The sequence below is a fragment of the Eptesicus fuscus genome, chromosome 8, assembly GCF_027574615.1.
Source record: "Eptesicus fuscus isolate TK198812 chromosome 8, DD_ASM_mEF_20220401, whole genome shotgun sequence".
Lineage (NCBI taxonomy): Eukaryota > Metazoa > Chordata > Mammalia > Chiroptera > Vespertilionidae > Eptesicus > Eptesicus fuscus.
In genome coordinates, this window is record NC_072480.1 from 92,431,566 (window position 1) to 92,454,682 (window position 23,117).

The 23,117-nt window shown below is 44.8% G+C and overlaps 1 protein-coding gene across 1 annotated transcript in view; it reads right to left on the reverse strand.

Annotated features, from left to right (window-relative positions):
• MTUS1 (microtubule associated scaffold protein 1) overlaps positions 1-22,053 on the reverse strand; it is a 137,146-nt gene extending 115,093 nt beyond the window's left edge. Inside the window, exon 1 of the mRNA XM_054720099.1 lies at positions 21,949-22,053. Coding sequence (XP_054576074.1) covers positions 21,949-22,014 — 66 coding nt within the window. The 5' untranslated portion in view covers positions 22,015-22,053. The remainder of the gene's footprint in view (positions 1-21,948) is intronic.
• Between the last annotated feature and the right edge of the window lie 1,064 nt (positions 22,054-23,117).

Below are 23,117 nucleotides of genomic sequence, written 5' to 3' on the forward strand. Positions count from 1 at the left end.
GTGCAGGAGTCAGCCAATCAATGATACTCTCTCATCATGGATGTTTCTATCTTTCTCTCCCTCTCCCTTCCTCTCTGAAATCAATAAAAATAAAAATTCTTAAGTGGTAAACAACTATTTTTTTCAACCTTACATGTTTTTTTATATATTTTTTTCTTTTTATTGAATCTATTGAGGTGACACTGATTAACAAAATTATCCAGGTTTCAAGTGCGCAATCCCATAACACAGCATCTATACACTGTGTGTTCACGACCCCAAATAAAGTCGCCATCCATCACCATTCTCCCCCCATATGCATCTCCAGCTCCCCCCTGCAATCACCACACTGTTGTCTGTGTCCATGAGTTCTTTCTTTTTTGCTCAATCCCTTCACTCCCCCACCGCCCCCCACCACACACACAGCTGTCACTCTGCTCTCTCTGAGTCCGTCTCTATTTTATTGGTTAACTTTATTCATTAGATTCCACATATGACTCAAGACAACTATTTTTAATATTTAAACACAAATATAAAAAAGTAGCCCAGCTGGTATAGCTCAGTGGTTGAGCATCGACCTATGAACCAGGAGGTCACAGTTCTATTCCTGGTCAGGTCATATGCCCGGTTGCAGGCTCGATCCCCAGTAGGAGTTGTGCGGGGGGCAGCCAATCAATGATTCTCTCTCATCATTGATGTTTCTCTCTCTCTCTTCCTCTCTGAAATCAATAAAAATATATTTTTTAAAAAGTCAATATGTGTAATACTCTTCCTCTTCAAAGACCTAATGGTCATTGTCCTTTTGGAAAGCAAGGTCAATAGTATAAAAAATGGGTTGGATGTCATCTTTAAGTGAAAACCTCTGAGCCTGAGCTCAGTTCAGAGCAGCCCCCCTCTCTGAGACCCAGCCCCCTTTTCCTCACTGGAGTGGGCTCCACCGGATGAGCTAGCCCTGGGTTAGGCACCTGCCTCAAATGGGGCCGGAGTCTCTCTCCCCAGCATTTGGAATATGGAGTAGCTAGTTAGGCACGGTGTGTCCATGGAATAAATCCAAGCTCTGGGGATTATCCTCCTTCCTCCATGCACCCAGAGCCCAGGAAGAGAAAAGACTGCTACCAACGTCCCAAGAGATGCAGAAACAAAAAACAGTGAGGAGATGGATCGGCCTGACTTGATTCATTACAACTTCCTTCTCGCTGAATTCTGAGAAATATCCCGTGCACTAATAACATTGATCCATGTTTCCCCCGAGGTAGCTTGGATTTCTATTACTACCTTCAATTAAGAGTCGTAAGTAAACTGTTGCCAAGTATTTGCCATAGGAAAGACTTTAAAGAGATGATTTTCCAGCTTATTTTCTACAACTATGATGACTTAGAAACAATCCAAATGTTAGCAAGGGACTGATTTAAAAATTACACTATCGTCAGTCAATGAAATACTACCATTTAAAACACACAGGAAAAGAACATGAGAAAGTGAAAACAGTAGACGTGAATGGGGTAGGGGGCTGTGGGTTACTGATGCTATTTCCATCCTGTCTTTGTTATTCATCAAGACCAGGAAGAAGAATCTAATCGTTGCTGAAATGAGAAATAACAAAAATGTCGTCCGGCCGAGACCAAACCAGAGGGAGTCGGACCTCCGTTACCACCATTTGTCCACCATCCAGAGCTGAGGGGTCAGTGCTGACATGTACACATAGGGAACTGGTGGACATTGAAATTGGGTCTCAAAAGAACTGTTGGTCCAGAAAGAAACTCACTACAGACTGATTCATTTGCCTGTCAGCATAACTATTATTGCTCGTCTCACATTCAGTTCTTATAAGTATATCTCTAGGGACACATGATCTCGCTCATCTAGGGGAAATGATGAACAACATAGACTGAGGAACAAGAACAGAACCAGAAACAAGGAGGCATCGATCGGACTATCGGGCCTCAGAGGGAGGATAGGGGAGGGTGGGGGGAGGGGGGAGAGATCAACCAAAGGACTTGTGTGCATGCATATGAGCCTAACCAACGGTTAAGTTCAACAGGGGGTTGGGGCATCCGTGGGGAGGGGTGTGGGATGGGAATGGGGGGATGAGGACAAATATGTGACACCTTAATCAATAAAGAAATTAAAAAATATAAAAAAAATGTCCATCACTGGTGCATGAATTTAAAAATCGTAGTAGATCCATATAATGAAATACCACTCCGCAATAAACAGGCAGACCACTGATACAACGAGAGAAAAGTACCGCAAACACATACGTGAAGTGAAAGAAGCCGGACGCAATCGGCAAGCGTGCTGTCCGGGAAGATATTTACATACCACCTGGAAAGGCAAGCCCATGCGGACAGGACTCACACCAGTGTCTGTCCGGGTGAGGAGGGAGAGGAGGGGGAGGCCTGAGGGGGCACGAGGACACTTGGAGATGATGAAAATTTCTGTTTATTTTTATTGTGGTTGGTGATTACACAACTCCATCTTGTCAAAATTCAATATATCCAGAGCGTGGTTAGGATGTGTGCCACATAATTCCCCCATAAATTCCCATTTTAAATGTATAGGTCTTTGTTTAAAGGACCCGTTGTCTGCAAGTTTCCGAACAATGCTTCGCTCTGTGTTCCCAGGCCGTATAGGAGACAAGGCACGTTACTGTTTCCATTCTTCCAACGTACCGTGACCAACATTAAATACAAAATATTTTTTTTTTTGCAAGTTAGAAACATCGAGAAATATAGCCCACTATACACCCAGCCTCCTAAAAAGAATCACCTGCCCTAGCCGGCTTGGCTCAGTGCATAGAGCGTCGGCCTGCGGACTGAAGCGTGCTGGGTTCAATTCCGGTCAAGGGCACGCACCTAGGTTGCAGGCCCTGGTGGGGGGCATGCGGGAGGCAACCAATCAATGTATCTCGCTCACATCGGTGTTTCTTTCTGTCTCTTCCTCTCCCTTCCACTCTCTCTAAAAATCAATGGAAAAAATATCCTTGGGTGAGGATTAAAATAACAATAATAAAAAATAAAAAGAATCACCAGTAATATTTGAGTAAAAGTTTCTAAGTCAGTCAATCAGGGGAACATTCACGTCCCCCTACACACGCCGGGAAGGACAGTCACGGTGCCCCACCTTCCCACCGCCTGCAGCCAGCGCCTCCCTGCCGCCCGCCGCCTCTTCTGGCACCGGAAGCAGCCGAGGCTCTGGGCCACACGGCCCTCCTCCTGGACGGGGACTATTTTTAGGCCTGTGGCCTCTCTCTGATTTCTAAGTTGGCCCTGGACATCCATGAGGCAATCTTTGGAAAGAAACCCCTCAGAAGCCAGGCAAGTCCCAGTAGGATTAGCAACTCTCCTCTGCTGACACAGCAAGAAGCCCCTGAGCTCCAGAGGAGAAGGCCCTCCAAGGTCAGCGGGGTCATGGCCTTCATAGCCCTCCTCTGGCCGGACCAACGCCAGGCTCCCACTGCAAATGTGCCAGCCGATCCTCCCTGTGATTTCATCAGGTTTAAAAAAAAAAAGGGGGAATCAAAGATGAAAGAGCTCCTGATCTTATGAGAATTTTAATCCATGTACCAGAAAACGTGAAACAACTCAGTGGTAAGATTTCTTTTTCCTAAAATATCATGTCCAGCAGCAACGTTGAGATGTATATAATAGCCCTGGCCAGGTAGCTCAGATGGTTCGAGTGTCGTCCCAATACACTAAGGCAGTGGGTTCGATTCCTGGTCAGGGAACATACAAGAAGCAACCGACAAATGCATAAATAGGTGGAACAACAAATCAATCTCTCTCTCTCTCTCTCTCTCTCTCTCTCTCTAAAAATCAATAAATTAAAAAAAAATTTTAAGACTTATGTAACAGCCTTGGAAAGAGGTTGCTATTGATAAAAATATTCAAAGAAAATTTTAAGTCATCTTTCAAAAAAAGGAGAGCGCAGCAGGACAGTGTAGTATGTTAACTATCCCCTTGTGCTATTTAAAAACATAACCATATACTATAACGTCTGGAAATTGGAACAGGCCTACCAGAAACACGAACCATGTCTGATGTTAAACCTTACATCACCTACTCCTACGTTTCTATAAAAGACAGCAATAGTAACGTGAACTTCAATTTAAATGTTTGGTTCGTTTTCCCATCTCATTACTAAAAGGAAGCATGAGAACCTCATACTAGGTTTGAACGTTTGAACGACTGAAACTTCCTGGGAGAGCGCATCTAAGAAACAAGAGGGGGAAATACACTTACGTATTTCACCGTGTGTCGTTCCTCCAAGGATACCGCAGCATACCAAAACTGATCTCTTTCACTCATCCTCAACCTCACTTTTGTGAAGAATCTTTGCCCTAAGCCGGCTTGGCTCAGTGGACAGAGCGTCGGCCTGGGGACTGAAGGGTCCCAAATTCGATTCCAGTCAAGGGCACATGCCCGTGTAGTGGGCTCGAGCCCCAGTGTGGGACCTGCAGGAGGCAGCCGATCAATGATTCTCTCTCATCGTTGAGGATTCCATCTCTCTCTCCCTCCCTCTCTGAAGTCAACAAAAATATGTATTTTAAAAACTGTGTATCTTTTCTGAACCCCCAAGCTTCGTGTCAAAAATACTTGCTCTCCAGATCCGTACGGGGAACACTAAATGAAGGCCTCATGAAAGCACTGGGATAACACGCTGGCCCCAGGATTTGAGCAGACAAGCTGGCCTGACTCAGAACTGCGGACCCGAGGAATGATGCAGGCTCACTCACTGGTCCTGGCATGGCAGTGAGCGTCAGTTTACCGGGAGTCTCTGGCCCAGAAGGTGAGTGAGCACATCTCTACCTGTCAGGTACCCTCCCCTCCTCCCCCTGTGGAGCACCAGGATGGCTACATGGGTGGTGGGGTGGGGGGAGGGGAGATTGCTGAGAGAACAAAATAACACAGCATGGACCTTAGAAGCAAGAAACCCAGGCAAGTCCCCTCCCTTGCCCTCATGCCCAGAACAGAATCTCACTGCTCTCAAACTGGCTACTTGTGTGTTTCTCAGATGGGAGTGAAAGAAGAGGGAGCCTAGGGGATCTCAGAATCTTAATAGACTCAGAGGAATCGATGATGTAATTTTTTTAATAAAAAAGGACACTGAATATGCATTGTGCTATAGAAGAATGTGGAAATTCACAAACTCGGCTTTGTTTAGCTTTATATTTCTAAGGCTAACATGTTTAATGCAAAGTCTTTAGGTCCGTGAAAATGATCCGAGTCTGGCTCCCAATTGTATGATGGCCTGTGACAGCATTTAAAATCATTGGTAGGTGAAAGTCAATCAAGACAGACACCTCTAGCCCTGGCCAGTGTCGCTAAGTGGTTAGAGAGTCTGCCTGCAGAAGTTCGATTTCCGGTCAAGGGCATGTACCTGGGTTGAAGATTTGATCCCCGCCCTGATTGGGCATGTGCGGGGGTGAAGGGGCAACCAATCAATGGCTCTCTCTCTCTTCCCCTTTTCTCTCTCTCTTCCCTTCCCCCCATCCCTGCCACTCTCTCTAAAAATCAATGGAAAAAATATCCTTAGGTGAGGATTAACAACAAAAAAAGACAGACTCCTCTAAACAATTACCCTCAGCAATAAACTCTCAACAGCAACAATTCAAGGAATATGCTGACTCCTTCATAGCAATCTGCAGCTCAGCTGTGGCCAACAACTCCCAGGCTGAGGCCGGAATCGTTGCTCCCATTCGCCCAGATCCGTGGGCCCGCACGGCATGCCAGGCTGCCTCGGGGGGTTAAGGCCGAGATGGGTGCAATGGAGACGTGCACTTAAACATGGGGAGGACATGTTCCACTCGTGCTCACTCAGTAAGTATCTGTGGAGTTCAGTGGCCCAGCTCTTCCAAGTGAACAATCCCAGTATCCACTCAGGCCTTTCTCCAAATGACTTCAACCCCCTGCATAAGGTATTTTAACCAGAAGTTAAAATGAAATAACATTTCTCTTCTTGGATACTAAGTTCCCAGTTTAGCAGTAAAGGCAAGATGGCTGTGTGGTTTCATTTAGTCCACGTTCACAACTGAGAAAAATTCTACTTCCCCCCCATTAAATAAACACTGGACATTGTAGTTAACCATATCAACCTCACCAATTTCCTTACAACTGTTCTCGTTACACCAGAAACTTTCAAAAAAGAAATAATCCTTATGTTGTTTTTATTATAGTCACAGCCTCCAATTAACTACAAAAGGAGGCGCCCGTACGATAGCACTAGTCCCGGGAAACTTAGTAGCTACAGAATGGGGATCGGCTATCTGGTGTACCTCCCTGCCAATTCCCTTATCCCTGCTATAAAGTGACCGATTACTGCCAAAGCTTACGTTCCTTCTCCAAACACTCATCAATCGCCTGCCACGTGCCAGCTAAGCTGCTAGGAGCACAAGTCCGCCCTTGTCTTCAAGGAGCCTTCAGAGAGCCTTCAGTGCAGCTGAGGAGGCAGACAGTTCAGGGACATAATTACAAACGCTGCACAAGAAAAAGCCACCGGGGCCTAAGGGAGCTCCGCGGCTGTGGACATGGAGGGGTGCTTTCGGGTCGCTCCCGGGAGGAGATGAAGCATAAGGAGCAGGCAGGGGAGTGCGCCTCAGCCTTTCAGATGTTCTGTCAACTTTCCCCTCCCAAAATCTGGACACACAACATGGGGAAGCCAGCTTTTCATGTTGCCACTAAGGACGCGTCAGACAAAATACCTGTTTACTACTACCCACAATTCTGAAAGGACATGTCTACTACTACCAGCACTTTATAAAAGAACATCTTTGCTACTACCAGCACGTGACACAAGTCATTTTTTTAACACAAAACTGAAGGGAGTAGATACTGCGGACTAAAGAACCTTCTTTTAGCTTACATTATGTAAATTTCGCCTGATGGAAATGTTAGCACTTTTTTTTTTTTCCATTTCACTGTATCATGGTAGACACTTTGTTTCCAAGCCCCTCCACCATTCCCCTTCACAGATCCTCACGAGGAACCTCTGGGCTGGGTGAAAAGGGCAGCAGGGGCGAGGAGGGTGGGAGGATGCAGAAGGGAGGCTGCCAGAGGCTGCCAGATGGGATACGAATGGCAGTTTCCCAACTCTCCAGGAAGATCAAAGAGGAGGACCAGAGAGAAAGACACACATAAAAGAAGTGCTGAGAGGGCCAGGGCCCAGAAAAGGCCAGGACAGACCAAGGAAGAGTCACTGTGTCCTGATCCCTCCACTGGAAGCCACAACAGAGACCACAGAAACCAGGACACACCTGGACAGAGCCATCTACAGACCAACCAGGACACACACACACACACACACACACACAGCCATCTACAGACCAACCAGGACACACCTGGAGAGAACCATCTACAGACCAACCAGGACACACACACACACACATACACACACACACACACACACAGCCATCTACAGACCAACCAGGACACACCTGGACAGAGCCACCTACTGACCAACCAGGACACACCTGGACAAAGCCATCTACAGACCAACCAGGACACGGACACACACACACACACACACACACACACACACACACAGCCATCTACTGACAACCAGGACACACCTGGACAGAGCCATCTACTGACAACCAGGACACACCTGGACAGAGCCATCTACAGACTAACCAGGACACACACACAGCCATCTACAGACTAACCATGAGGAATGATTCCTCAGAGGCCATGACTTCCAGAAGGCAGCACCTGAACCAGACAACCTCACCCATTTCCTGAGATCTTGGTGCTATAAAGCTCCTCCAGGACCCAGGTACCATCCCAGATGTGGGTGTCCTGGGGAGGGAGGAAAACAACCCTTGAGATGAGAGAACAGCCCTGGAAAGGAAGTTTGAATTGACCAAATTTAAATCCTGAAGTTAGGTAGTATGTCCAGTAACTGGCACCCAAACATCCTGGGGAACTAGTCCACCTTCAGGAACAGAGGAAGCAGGCACAAAATCATTCCGGTCAGGCCAGACATCACCGCGGTTCTTTGGGTCACTTAGGAACTCACCCACCCTCACACCAACTCATACTGTTTCAGATGTATTTCAGAAAGAAAAATCAAAATATTATTTAAATCATATATACTCTTTCCTAATAAAGTTGACAAGTATTGTGTAGAGTGAGGCTGACCTAACAGCTGACACACTATCTGAGGCTTTTGAATGTTGGAAGGACTTGTGAGCAAAAACGCTGTGTCCACCGTGTTCAGGGCATCAGCGGCTGACAAGTGGGGACTGTCTCTCGCTGACACGTTGTCAATTCCTACTTGTCCAGCCACAGTCAGCAAAGTGTGTGAGGCCAGGACGGGGCAGCGGGCAGCTACTTCTTCCGTGGATAAAGATAACAAAGGCAACACACAGCTCTTCAAAGTCCACAAAGTGTTCTCACAGTCCTCCTCCCAGTGACAGCCCGTGGGACAGACGGGTCCCATGACCGTCACCTTCCTCCGAAGCCTCCTCTCCTTTTATAGAAGTCAAACTTGATATTTCCACAACTTCAGTACCTTGTCCAAGAAACAGAGTTAATAAATAGCAATGGCCATTAAACCCAGTTCAGATGTGTAATCTTGATCTCCCTTCCGCCCTCCTTCCCACAGGACTAAAATCTACTAACTTTTGGCAGCTCTAGAAAGCTATATGGACCCACAGCTGCCCAGACACGGAGAACATGTGCTGTTCATGGGGAGGTCCCACATCTACTCAACAGCTGGCTTCCCTACCTTGGGCAAGTCAAATATGATCTTGGCCACTTTTCCCTCATCAGTAAAAATGGATATCACAATAACAATAGAGCTCCTAAGGGTTGTTTTAAGAGTTAACAGGAATTTTGTAAAACTTTCTAACTCAGAATTGTTAGATGCTACTGTTATCATGGCAACAACCTTGTGAAAGAATCTTTATTATTTATCCTCATTTAACTTATGACCAAAGCTTAGCGACATGTTCATATGGTCAAGGGAACTTTCTGGAGTAATGGATATGTACTAGATAGATATGATTAGATAGATCTATCTTAACTGTATTGGTTATATAGATCTGCATTTGTCAAAATTCATCTTTGTACACTTAGTCCAGGTGCATTTCATGGTACTTAATGTTATCTCTAATTTTTCTCATAGATCATGTGGCCAGCAGACAGCAGTGCATATTCCAGAAGACATCTGTTCATTCGCACTGGAACCTACAGATGTTTTCCTTGGCTCTTGTTCTATAATCCACCTTCCAACTAATTCCTTCCTACCCAATTGAAAACCTGGAATGTTGACTACACCTACTAACTACCATTTTTGTCTGACATCAAATATGCCCAACTTAAGTAGAATTTTAAGTTTTATTGTTACCTCCTGAATATATTCATGAAGACCCCTCTTGAGGAGTTGGTTTCTGGCTATGACCCTCCATAGCCACTGACCTAAACAATCACCTTATACTAGCAAAGTCGGTCAGGACCACATACCAGGTGTCTACAATCCCAAACCAGTAGAACTGAGAATCTGAAAGACTCTCTAAGTCAGCATTCCTTCAACACATTTCTGAGCAACTAAATATAAAAACGATTCTATGTACTCCTGATAAAGAGGTGAACAAAATTAATTTCTTGCTTGTGTGGGTATTACATCGTATTGTAGATAACTTTCAGAACTTTATCAAAAAGTAGGCTTTTTCATGAAGATCAGTAAGAAGTGTGAGAGTCAAAACAGTAAGATGAAATTCCAGGATAGCACTGAGCCAACACAGACTGGACTGTCCCCATAAAAGTAAAGAAATAAAACCAAACCCCCTCTTACACCCAGTACCAACCAAGGGCCACCGTCAAGGACTATAGAGTTGGGCTAAAAAAAAAAAAGATATAAAGACTCTGTATTCTGTTTGTTTCTAAATTATATACAGCTAGTTTTAAAAAAATTGCCCAAGGCCTAGCTGGTTTGGCTCAGTGGGTAGAGCATCAGCCTGTGGACTGAAGGGTTCCGAGTTTGATGCTGGTCAAGGGCACATACCCCAGTTGCAGGCATGATCCCTGATCCAATTGGGGTGGGTGCAGGAAGCAACTAATCAATGTGTCTATCTCATCATTGATGTTTCTATCTCTCTCTCTCTCCCTCTCCCTTCCTCTCTGAAATCAATAAAATTATATTTTTTAAACTCTATTAATTAAAAAAATGTCCCAAAAGGTAGCACAGGCTGTTTAGGGGAAAGAAAATAGACTGGGTGTGCAGGGCAGTGTTTAAAACTAAAATGAAATCTTTCCCTGAAAGTGTTAAATAACCATGAACAGCTCCTTGTTTAGAACCCTTCAGACAGTTGCCATATCTCTTCAAAGTCCACTTGGCTAAAAGGAAATAATTTTCCATTTGAGTCAGGCCAAGGCCAAATGAAAAATGTCCTGTATGTGTAGTTATGCAAGCTGGCAGGCACCTCACACTGTATCTCCCAACCTTCACTAAACACCAACTTCCTGTGCCCTTTACTTGAAAATGATTACCTATGTTAGGCTTTCCACTGGCAAATAAAAGCTCCTTCGTAGAGGTTAAGGTGTGTTCATATCTAACTTGCAGGAGCAGCCCAAAGAAGGGCCAGTCTCTGTTAAGGGACTTTTCAAGTCCTGACACTGTACTTCCCTTAGAAGTCACTTTGGTAACAGAAAACTGTTGACCTTCAGGCTAGAAACCATGACTGATATCCGGGTGTAACTGTGGTTTTATGGGACATTCTCTTCCCAGTTCTGGCTGATAGCAGGCCTCATCTCCTAGTTAAATTTCTACCTGGGATTAGCTCCATTTACCCAAGAATTACCTGCCTCCGTGCAGCTTAAAATAAGGAAATGGGATTCAAAATTTCTATAGAAAAAGTGTTTCAAAAAAGCAAATATCAGCCCCTGTTCAAGATATATGACCTTGGCCCCGCCAGTGTGGCTCAGTGGTTGAGCATCGACCTATGAACCAGGAGGCCACGGTTCAATCACTGGTCAGGATGCATGCTCAGCTTGTGGGCTCCATCCCCAGTGTGGGGTGTGCAGGAGGCAGCTAATCAATGATTCTCTCTCATTGATGTTTCTGTCTCTACCTTTCTCTCTGAAATCAATTAAAATATATATATATTTTTTTAAAAGATATGTGACCTTGGATTGCTATCTATAAATGGGTACATTTTAATAATGTACTATTGTACAATCAATGGAATGATTCAAATGACTGTTCTGATAAAATTTCATTTGGTTCTTCTTGAAAAAAGTCTGAAAACTATAAAATCTCATGGAAATGTAATATATATCCTTGTAATAATCTGTAGCTGTCGATTTCCAATTTATGCCAGTAATTTAATGGCTTATTAGATTTTAACATTCTGATTTATATTCTGTGGTTAGAAAAATGGGGGGGGGAAAATGACACATCACAATTCTAAGCTATGTCATCTGAAATGTTACCTATCCGAACTACTGCATGCCTTTGATCTCATTTCAGCACCAATATGAAGAAAACTCTGCCAACAACAATTTATTACTTCGGATGGAATTGAAAGCAGTCAAGTAACAACATCACATTGGGAGTGGGGAATGGACCAGGAGGGAAGACCTGGGTCCTTGTCCTATTTCCTTAGCTTACTCATCATAATACAAAACATCTACCCAAATATTCCAGTGCTCAACGTCCTCATGTATAGAACAGAATTCGCACAACCAGCCCCGCCCACCTCACAGGGCTGACTGATGTGATAGTTGAATGAAAACGTCCTTAATGTCGTACTGACAAGGTACTTTCCAAAACACATGGAGTTATTATTTCACTTTGTTTGAAAAATGAAAATTCAGAATTGCCTTAGTATTTAAATATATGAATGATAACATTTTACAACCAAAACTCTTAAATATAAATGTTGGTGGACTAACCTACAAATTAAAAATTAGAGCAGAGGATGGCAGTACTTTAAAAGCCACAAGTGCTGATTGGTTCAAAGTGATGACTCAACTCTAAGTGCTTTTAGAATGTGCTGATAGCAAACCAGCAACATAATTTACAGACTTCAGCAAAGATGAAAGTATCTGCTTTGATTTTTTTTTTTTAATGCAGCTCATATATATCAAAATAGAGCAACTCACTCAACTCAAACCCTCAAGAAAATCAAGAGGTTACAAAGCTCGAGTCCAAGAATAAATAACCTCAACTGTTATTAGTACACACTGATTCTTTTTAAGGAAGAGGGAAAGTTATTAAATTCCAGGCTCCTATGCAGATTCAAGAAACACCTCCACCAGGAGGGAGTGGAGGAATTTAAATTCCATGATCGGAAGAGGTTTAAAACAAGAAACAAGGGAAGGCTATGATTAGCATTAAATCATTATCTTCTCTATGGCTGGCAATGTGGTAGAACAACCCCACGAGACAGGTATTATCCCACTGTCCCCATGAGGCCACAGGTGGACAAAAGCACGTGGCCTAGCACAGATCTCACACAGGAACCTGACTTGGTCTAACTTAGAAGCCTGTGCACACTCCATTACATTCCTGTCCCAAATGTTCTAGATGCCAGTAACATATTTTCCAGTTCTATAACCAAGTATGTCTCCAAGGTTTCATAATGGTCAGCAGGGTAAGAAAAAAAAAACACACATGCCTCTATTTGTTTTATTATTCCAATTTTAATAAAAACAGGAGGAAGGAGCCCTAGCCGGTTTGGCTCAGTTGGATAGAGCCGTTGGCCTACGGTCTGAAGGGTCCGGGGTTTGATTCCAGTCAAGGGCACAAGCCGGGTTATGGGCTCGATCCCCAGTAGGGGGCATGCAGGAGGCAGCCGATCAATGATTTGCTCTCATCAATGAAGTTTCTATCTCTCTCTCCCTCTCCCTTCCTCTCTGGAATCAATAAAAATATTATTATTTCTTTTCAAAAAAAGGACAAAGGAGAGGGTGAAAAATAATAGTAGGCTTCTATTTATACAATATAAGTAGAGAAAATAATTTTCATTTGACTATGTTCCTACAAAGTTGTAAATTTTAAATATTTAGTGTAGCAAGACATAACCAACATTTTCTACCATAATACTCATATGTGCAATATACACTCATTTAAAGTTTTGTATAAAAAAGAGAATACAGGATTTTTCCTATCCCCATTCCCTTTTCATTGACTAGACTCGCTCTTATCTGGGAATAAAAATTACTTAGTAAATCCCTCTGCATAGTTGTCATGAATATCTCCATAGAGCAACAGCAGAAGTTTTTAAGCATTAAACCAAAAAATTCCATACTTGAGAGTGCTGAATCCAATGCAATAACCAGCAATTCAGGTGAACCATCAAAAAGTTTTCCAGAAATGCAAAACTACTCTGAAACACACATCTTATTAATGTAATAAGAGAAAGAGCAACCCCAGACTGAAAACCCATCCGAATTCCTCTTTAAAATGTAAATACATATTTCTCCAAACAGGGAACAACCCAAGTCTCTGTTCATGCGCAGCTGCCAACTTGCGACTGACAGTACAAGTGGAAATGTCACAAATTCTCACAAGCGGACTTAATTCTGTACAAGCATATGCACATGGGCATGCCAGGTACTTTATTAAAAACAGAATCATCACTCAGAAGGAAGAGGAACCTCCCACCTTCCAGCTCTACGTCAGCCTAACTGCTACTGGCCCCGATTTCACGGGCTGAGCGGCCTCGCTCTTTGCTTGCCTCGTATATCAGTGAATGAGGGGGCCGGGCACGAGGAGAGGACAAGGACAAAGAAGACAAGGTCAAGGAAAGCCAGGACACTGATATCTCTGGCTTAAAAGACCTTCTAGTAGCTGTGACTAACTGAAGCAAGAATTTCCAGCTCCATGCCATCGGAGCTTTCGATGATTTATTCCAGGCCACATCTGGTACAAATAATTCTGAAAGTGCAAATGTATCCAGCATCATAAGGTTTAGACCCTCCTCTCCAGACACACACAAGATGTAACAAAAAGATATTAGGGGGGGGAAAGTCCCTAAAAAGATCATCCAGAGAAGGAAGGTGAAACTCAGACTGCAGTGCTGAGTATCTCGCCTCTCTCAGCTCTTTCTGTGAGAAGGAAGAGCCATCCAAGATCACAAGTCTTCACAGAACTGAATTGTCAAAACAGCCTTGGGTTTGTGAGAATTTAGTCCCGGCAGCAGAATCCCCAGCGCATGGCACCATGTTAACGGCTGGAGAGAATATTCCTAGCAACTTTGAACACTTACTAAAATGTCCGAAACTGCACTTTTCACAGTGGCTGAGGCTTCTCTGACAGACTGGCCTGAGAACCAGGGCCAATTTTTTCCAGATTCAGCACTTCTGCTTTGCAGTGTTTGGCCCATAGAAAGCGCTCAATACAAAAGTCAAACTTAAGATTCTAAGAGCAAGGATTTTTACTCATGCCTTTTATTTACTATTTACGATAAAAACATGCCCTAGCAGCCGAAACCGGTTTGGCTCAGTGGATAGAGCGTCAGCCTGCGGACTGGAGGGTCCCAGGTTCGATTCCGGTCAAGGGCATGTGCCTTGATTGCAGGCACATCCCCAGTGGGGGGTGTGCAAGAGGCAGCTGATCGATGTTTCTCTCTCATTGATGTTTCTAACTCTCTATCCCTCTCCCTTCCTCTCTGTAAAAAATCAATAAAATATATTTTTAAAAAACATGCCCTAGCCGGTTTGGCTCAGAAGGGTCCCAGGTTCGATTCCGGTCAAGGTCACATGCCTGGATTGTGGGCTCAATCCCCAGTACAGGATGTGCAGGAGGGCGGCTGATCAATGATTCTATCATTGAAGTTTCTATCTCTCCCTCTACCTTCCTCTCTGAAATCAATAAAAATATATTTTTTTCTAAAAAAGAGTTCTTTCTTTTAAAAAAAAAGCAAAAACATAATCCTAACTATCCCCTAAACATACTTGGTTCTACATAAAGGGTCTAGGTTGAATATCTGATCAAACAAGTGCCTTTTGCTCAGTAGAAAATGTACCTTCTGTAACCCATTCCTGTTTCTCCAATCTTTCTATCTCTCCAGCGAGTAGGACTTCCGCAATCCTCTGTGGTATTACAGACTTTTGGGTTAGCCGACCAGAAGTGTGCAAATATGGTTCAGTTCTATAATTTGCCTAAGAATGAGATAACTATGGCGCAGTAGGTTACTGTATAATAAAATACAGACTTTATAGTGCAAAGGGACTTCACCAGTAGTTCTAGTAAAAACAACTCAAACAGCCCTGGCCAGCTTGGCTCAGTGGATAGAACGTCAGTCTGTGGACTGAAGGGTCGTGGGTTCGATTCCGGTCAGGGGCATATGCCTGGGTTGCGGGCTCCATCCCCAGTGGGGGTCGTGCAGGTCTTTCATCATTGATGTTTCTATCTCTCTCTCCCTCTCCCTTCCTCTCTGAAATCAATAAAAATACGTTAAAAAAAAATAAAACTCAAACAACTTGACACAGGTTGGAGGGTGGGCAGGGGAATCCATGTTGGAATGTCATCTCTTAGGCTACTTCTATCTATACTGGCTTCTATTTTTGTTCCAGAAGCTAACCAAGTAACCTAGGTTTTAAAAGACAATGCAGCCCTAACTGGTTTGGCTCAGTGGATAGAGTGTTAGCCTGTGGACTGAAGGGTCCCAGGTTCGATTCCGGTCAAGGGCATGTACCTTGGTTGCGGGCACATACCCAGTAGAGAGTGTGCAGGAGGCAGCTGATCGATGTTTCTAACTCTCTATCCCTCTCCTTTCCTCTCTGTAAAAAAATCAATAAAAAATATATTTTAAAAAAATAAAAAATAAAAGGCCATGCAGTTGCAACTTGATATCATTGTTAACAATCATCAAAACAATCTACGAGATAAACAAGAGAGACAACTTCTCGTCTGTCACTGAAGGCTGTTAAACACACCATAGGTTACGAACTGCTTATCTGAAATAAGGTGAAGAAATATTGACTTTTCCTTCAGAACCGGCCTGTAGGTAAACAATGCCAGAGTTAAATATTACCACGTTTCCACTCCAGAAAAAGTATAGAAGCGAGCTAACCCGACAGTCCAGACCCAGTGAACACTGGCATACCCATTCTTTAGGCTACGTGTTTATTGACAAAGGAATGTATTTTTCTACCTCTCCTTCCTGCTCCTCTGATAAGTGGGACTCTCCCAGAGGGAGTTCTTTTTCTCAATAACAATTCGGGACATAAGACGTCCTACAATGTTTTAGTTAATTGTAGGGGATCAGAGTAACTATGACTGATTGGCCCTCAAACTTAACACTAATTTTCTTTTCTTTGCATTGAGCTTACATATAAGCTGACAAGGTACAAATACTTTAAAGTCTTTAAAGGAAATAAGGAATTTGACGGCTTTAAACCCCTCTTTCCAGGGCACCTTCCCTGGAAGACTGATACGCTCCCAGTCTGTTTTCTTTTTCTTTTTTTAATATATTTGTATTGGTTTCAGAGAGGAAGGGAGAGGGAGAGAGGGAAGGAGGGAGAGACAGAGAGACAGAGAGAAGTCTATGATGAGAGAGAATCATTGATCAGCTACCTCCCACACTTTCTCTACTAGGGATTGAGCCTGCAACCCGGACATGTGCCCCGACTGGGAATTGAACCATGACCTCCTGGCTCATAGGTCGATGCTCAACCACTGAACCATGCTGGCTGGGCCCAGTCTGTCTTCTTCCCCTTCTCCCTCCGCCCCATCTTGCTGTGGGTACACAGTGGGGGACTGGCCAGGCCCACCCTTCTGCTCAGCCCAACTCCTACTAAAACATGAAATGAGCACAATATTCAGACAAAATCACGTTACCTGGAAGTCATTTCCTTGTGACCCCTTCACCCTTTCCAGCTGGTTTGAGAATTTTATAACCTGCACTTGCCCATCTTCTTTCACTGCTCAAAGGGACTCTACTCAACCTGCTAAAAAGGACACATTTCCTCAAGAGAAACTTGAAGCAACTTCATTTTTTTTAAATATGTTTTTATTGATTTCAGAGAGGAAGGGAGAGGAAGAAAGAGATAGAAACATCAATGATGAGGGAGAATCATTGATGGGTTGCCTCCTGCACACTGCCTACTGGGGCTTGAGCCTGCAACCCAGGCATATGCCCTGACTGGGAATTGAACCGTGACCTCTTGATTCATAGGTTGATGCGCAACCACTGAGCCACACCAGCTGGGCCTGAAGCAACTTTAAAACTCTTAGTTTTACAACTTCAAAATGAAATGAAATCTCCAGGTGCGAATAAAGGGAGAATGTGTGAGTTTTCTTACTTTTACTCTTGTAAGTAATGGGCACACAAGGACAACCACTGATTTTGACCTGGGTCTATTAACAAGACTTAAAAATAGCTTATCTTTAAGTAAATACATTTTTATTTCTTTTCAGGATGGAGCTTAAACTGAAGGCCAAGGAAAAGTTACTAGCTATAATGTACTAAAAGTAAGATTTGGGAATCAAAGATGTATATGCAAATATGTACTTGTGAACTGCTTCAAGCTATTTGCTTTAGTAAAGCTCCTCTAGATTGAGTTTGTTTTACACTGTAAATTTGCTCAACACTTCTTCCTTGATTGCATAAAAGGCAGCCATCAGGGCAATCACAAATAGCAAATGAGGTTACAGTGTGTGAAAGTGACGTTTTATTGTTATCTGTCCGCAGAGGAAGGAGTAGCCCCCGAGTCTGTCATCCCCACAGCAGAAAAACCTATTTCATCGTGAGCCAAGTGAACAAGAAAAAGTCATGCATGGATAACTGCCCACATAAAAGAAAGAACTGCTGATTTCAGAGAAGCTTGAGGTCATTTAAAAAATAACTATCATCAGGGCAATGTTTTATAAAACTTGGTTTAGAAATACATTTTTAGGAGCAGTAGCTGACAGTCAAACTCAGTTCCTGGTTATCCTGAACGGCCCTAGGCCTGGTCAAAGCAGGCTTTTCTCAACCAAGTGTCAGGCTGGCTAAAGTCAGACCATATCATCTAATCCCTCTTTTTTCTTTCTTAAATAAAAATTTTTAAAAAATAACAGAATGGGGTCACTCATCCTCAGCCAGTCACTCCTCTGCAGGCCACAAGCAACCACTGCCCAAGCACCTGCCAGCTAAGTGGTCACCTACGTGGCCTCAACAGAAAGTCTGGGCCCATTTCTACTAGTAAGTGTCCCCGAACACCCTCACCACACACTGACCTCATCCTCTGGGCTCTTATTGGTCCCCTGACTTATTCTGAGGCTCTAAAAGATGGAGAGTGAAAGGGACTGGGCTCTGGGGGAGGGACCGGATCGCTCACAAGTCCTCAGGGTATACTTAAGCTTCCACAGTATGGAAAGGTAACTCAAGTTTGGGAAATCTAGAAGACATTGTCTCCTCTTCAAGTAAGTAGTTTAATCTAGGAGTAGTAGTTGAAATCAATCTGGGAAAACTTATGAACTACATATACACCCAGCTAGAAATCAGAGAGATTCATGTCAACGATGCAAAACTACAATAATGGCTATAAAAAGAATTCTGGCAAAACAGTAATACTAGGGATGAACTACGGAAAATAAGTGGATTGTGAGTCTGGTTTACATAACCACAGAACAGCAGGTCTGAAAGACTTTCGTTCCCTGGAATTTAAAACTTTTCTGTTCTTATCTGCAGGAATGCTATTCCTAACGGTATATACCAGGCACACTATTTCTCATCAACAAACACAGTCTGTGTTGCAGCAGTCTCTACTCCAGGGCATGCAGGTTCTGACAATGGATTTGATAAGAATCTAAACCAGAATTGGAGAGAGGGGGGTCTTTTGAAAGTCACCTTCTGTCACTGTCATACATAGCTCTTCAACTATGATTTGAGAGTGTTAAAAATTTTGTTATGAGAAAGTCAACAGATTTGGCTACATTAAAGTATAGAACTTCTATAAGTCAAATCCACTACAAATATGTGCTAAATGTCTTTGTAAAGCAAAGACAAAACTGGGAAAAATAGCTGCAATGTGAAGGCAAAAAATTATTATCAAGACATAAAAGGCTCTTAGAAATTGATAGAAAAATGCTAATGCCCCAGGAGGAAAAAAAATGGCACTACATTCAAATTAAAAGGGGAAGGAAAATGAAAAATTACTGGATGTTTTGGTGTTCAACATTATTTGCAATCAAAGACACGGAAATTTAAATATTGAGATAGCACTGTTCACCTATAAAGCTAGCAAGAATTATTTTTCCTTTTAAGGATGCTTCCCCGTATTAACAAGAATACAGTAACACAGGTATTCTCATCGAGTGCCAGCGGGGACACACTTCGGTATAACATTTTTCGGAAAGCAAATAATCAATCTGTATAAAGAGATTTGTGAATCATCAACTGAGTTTGGAGGACTCCATCTAAGGAACTATGCTCTGTAGATCAAGTTTTATAAAGAATATTTGTTGCATCAGTTTATATTTAATAATAGGAAATAAATTAAAAGTTCAGCTATAAGGAAATGGTTAAGTAAGTTGTTACTTCTACATAATATTATGTAGTCACTAAAATAATATTCTTGAAGAACTATGAAAACATGAGAATCTTTTCATGTGTTAGTAAAAAAAAAAAAATCAGCATGCAACAGTATATTTATACCACCACTGTAAAAAAATTTTGTTATATTGTGATTATCTTTGGAAGATATGATTATTTAACTCCTTTTTTATTTTTTTTTTTAGAGAGAGAAACATTGATGTGAGAACAAAACATCCTGCATGCCCCCTACTGGGGATTGAACCAGAAACCCCAGCATGTGCTCTGATCCAGAATCGAACCCATAACCTTACAGTGCACAGGGCGGATGATGCCCAACCAACTGAGCCACACGGGCCAGGGCGGATTATTTAACTCATGCTTTTTCTGAACCTACAGATTTTTATACAGCAAGCATGCATTACTTTTGAAATCATAACAAACAAAGACCAGATATGCGTCACTGCAGATTGCCCAGGACCAAACCAGAGAGGGTCGGACCTGCAATACCACCATTTGTCCACCATCCAGAACTGAAATATCATTGCTGTTATGAACACATTAACAACTGTTGGACATAGAAACCGGGACTCAAAAGAACTGTTGGCCCAGAAAGAAACTCACTATAGACTGATTCATTTGCCTCTCAGCATAACCATTATTGCTTGTCTCATTTTCAGTTCCTATAAGTGTATTCCTAGTATCACACGAGCTCACTCATCTAGAGGAAAAGATGAACAACATAGACTGAAGAACAAGAACAGCATTGATCAGACTGTCAGACCTCAGAGGGAAGGTAGGGGAGGGTGGGGACAAGGGAGATAGATCAACCAAAGGACTTGTGTGCTTGCATATGAGCCTAACCAGTGATCACGGACAACAGGGGGAGGGGGGCTTGCGTGTGGGGGGGATTGGGAAGGGAACGGGGGGAGGGGGTTGATGACAAATATGTGATACCTTAATCAATAAAGTAATTAAAAAAAAAAAAAACAAAGACCAACAAAATAGGGCCAATGAGTGGCATGCTTTTGAAATGCTTAAATCAAATAACTGCAGTTTTGTTTCCAAGAAATACCCGAAGAAATCTAGCTATAATTTTATAATCCTATGAAATACTCAAAATTGAAACCTTCAATTACTGATATATAATTAAAAGGTGCAGGTCGTGTGCAAGCACTATTTGCTCCACACTAAGCGGATTTTAAAAATGATAGGTGGAAAAGTTGGTGTGAGTTTAATGTATAACTATACATTATTTTAAACTAAATTCCACTCCTCGGGTTTTTATTTTTCTTACGGATAAGTAGTTTCTAATCATTTCTTTGTATAACTTTCCAATGGAGTACTGTGCCTAAGAAAAAAAAATGATTAAAGCACATTGTAAAGCACTATACAAATAGGGCATCATTGTTTCTATTGAAATTGCCCATCATTTCCTGCCCTAATTATCCCTGAAAAAGAAGTCTGTCTTCAGAACTGCAATTCCAACTATGCAATTCCTTCCAGTGTTAACCAAACACTGTTATCTGGGTGTATCTACCCTCCTTAAGGAAGTCCCAGGCTCCCAGGAAGCAGAAACTCTGGTTTCTTCCCCACCCCACCCCACCTAGGAGTGGCGGTGAGGAGGGAGACTAACCCCCCCCACACACACACACCAGCCCACCCGCCAGCCCAGGCCTGAGGACTTAGCGTGATGGTGACTGGATCCCCATTACCTGGCAAAACATGAAGGCTTTCACCCCAGCTTTCATCTGCAGGCACCCCTCCCTGTTTTGCCTAAGACTTTGATTTTATTCAAACAAAACACAACACACTGGATTTCCTTTATTAGTCCACTGCCTGCTTAAGCAGTATTAATGAAGTCTGTGGAACTATATGCAGGCTAAATTAAGGATTAACCTCCCCTTGTTGACTCCAAAATAAATTAATCCAAGTTAAAAAAAAAAATAACAGAAAGAGAGTACGTCTTGAAAAGGCATAAAGAGTTCTAAGGCAAGTAAACACCACATCCACTCAAGATTCTAGAGGAGTCCCACCTGGTGGCCCTAAAGCCAGAGAGGCACAGGGACTCGCACAAAGTAGCAAGGCGCGTGGCGAGAGGCCCAGCCCCGTTCATGCCATTTTCCACCCCGATTCCTTAGACCGAGAATGGGCCCAAGCCAGCCGCCCAGCGAGAGGGCTGGACGGCGGGGCCCCGGCGGGGCCCGGGTCTGGTGGGCGGCTTCGGGCCCAGGGCACGGCTTGTCAGCCTACAGGGAGCCCAGTCTACGGTGAACCCTCCGGTCACTGTCAAGGTGACAGCGACGAGGTCCGCATCAGTCCCTTCCGCACCAGCTGCGCGGCGCCCACGTGAGACCTGCTCTCTGCAGCCTCCGCGCTGCCCGCGCTGCCTCTCCCCTTCTCCCCCAACTTGGGCGCGCGAGCCCCCGGAATACCCGGCCCCGCCCCCGAGGCTGGCCCCGCGCCGGTGACAGGCGGGGCAGGAGACGACCCAACTCCGCACTTACCTCTACGCCTCGGATCCAGCCCCGAGCCCTCCGGGAAGCCGGACGCGGGAGGCGGGAGAGCTGCATTCCGAGCCCCAGCGCCCTTTGCACCCTCGGCGGAGGCGCTGCAGGTCCCCCCCCCCCCCGGGGCGATCGGCACCTGGGACACGCGGGTCGGCCCCACCCCCACCCGCGCGCCGGCGGCGGTGGCTGCTGCGGGGAGGGATCCCGGAGTCCCAGAGGCGCCCCAGCCTCCCCCCTCCGGCACCTCCGCCTCTCGGGCCGCCGCGGGGCGGAGCGAGGGCGGGGAGTTCGGGAAACTTGTAAATAGAGGCCGCCCCTGCCCCCCCGCGCCTGCCGCCGCCCCTTCCAGACCGCCCCGGCCGGCGCCCCGCCGCTGGAGACCCAGGCCGGGCGGCGGCCGCGGGGGGCTGCGCCCCGGGACACTCGGGAGACGCGCCAGGCGCTACCTCGGCCGGGCTCCGCGCTCCGCTCGCCCGCGGGCTCCCTCCTCTCGCGCTCCCGGCGGCCGGTCCCGGAGCCCCGCGCGCTCCCGGGCTAAATGCGGGCGCGCTCCGTGCCCGGGGCTTCCGCCCGGGACCGCGCTGCACCTGTTGCCACGTGCGACGCGGCGCCCGCGGCTGCTGCCTGCGCACCTGGCTGAGCGTCACGATCCGGCCCGCACGGGTCCCCGCGGGCGACCGGCACTCCCCCGCGCCCAGGGCGGGGGGCCCGGGCCCGGCTGCGGAGAAGGCCTCCCTCCCGCGGCCCTCCTGGCACCTGGCTTCCCGAGCGGGCTCTCTGACGTCCGCGGCGGCCCGGGGGTGGGGGGCGCGGGAAGCTTGCGGGGTTATCAGGACAGAGGTTTGCGAGGAACCAGCGGGGACTGTTTCTTCACTGTCCGACTCCCCGTCTGTAGGATTATCTGCATTATCTTCACTTCTGAGAGGTTTACTAGCAAACACCCAGGCGTTATCTTCACCTCTAAGAGCTTTACTAGCAAATACCAGGCGTTATCTTCACCTCTGAGAGGTTTACTAGCAAATACCTGCTTAAAGGTTAAAGGAATGAGCTCCGGAGCTGTGAGATCTTCGGATAAAAAAGCGCTAAGGACACGGGAGCACCTGGGAAGCAGGCGCGACCCACTTTTCAATAAACACCCACGAAAGCCTTGCTCCTTGCTAATGGAA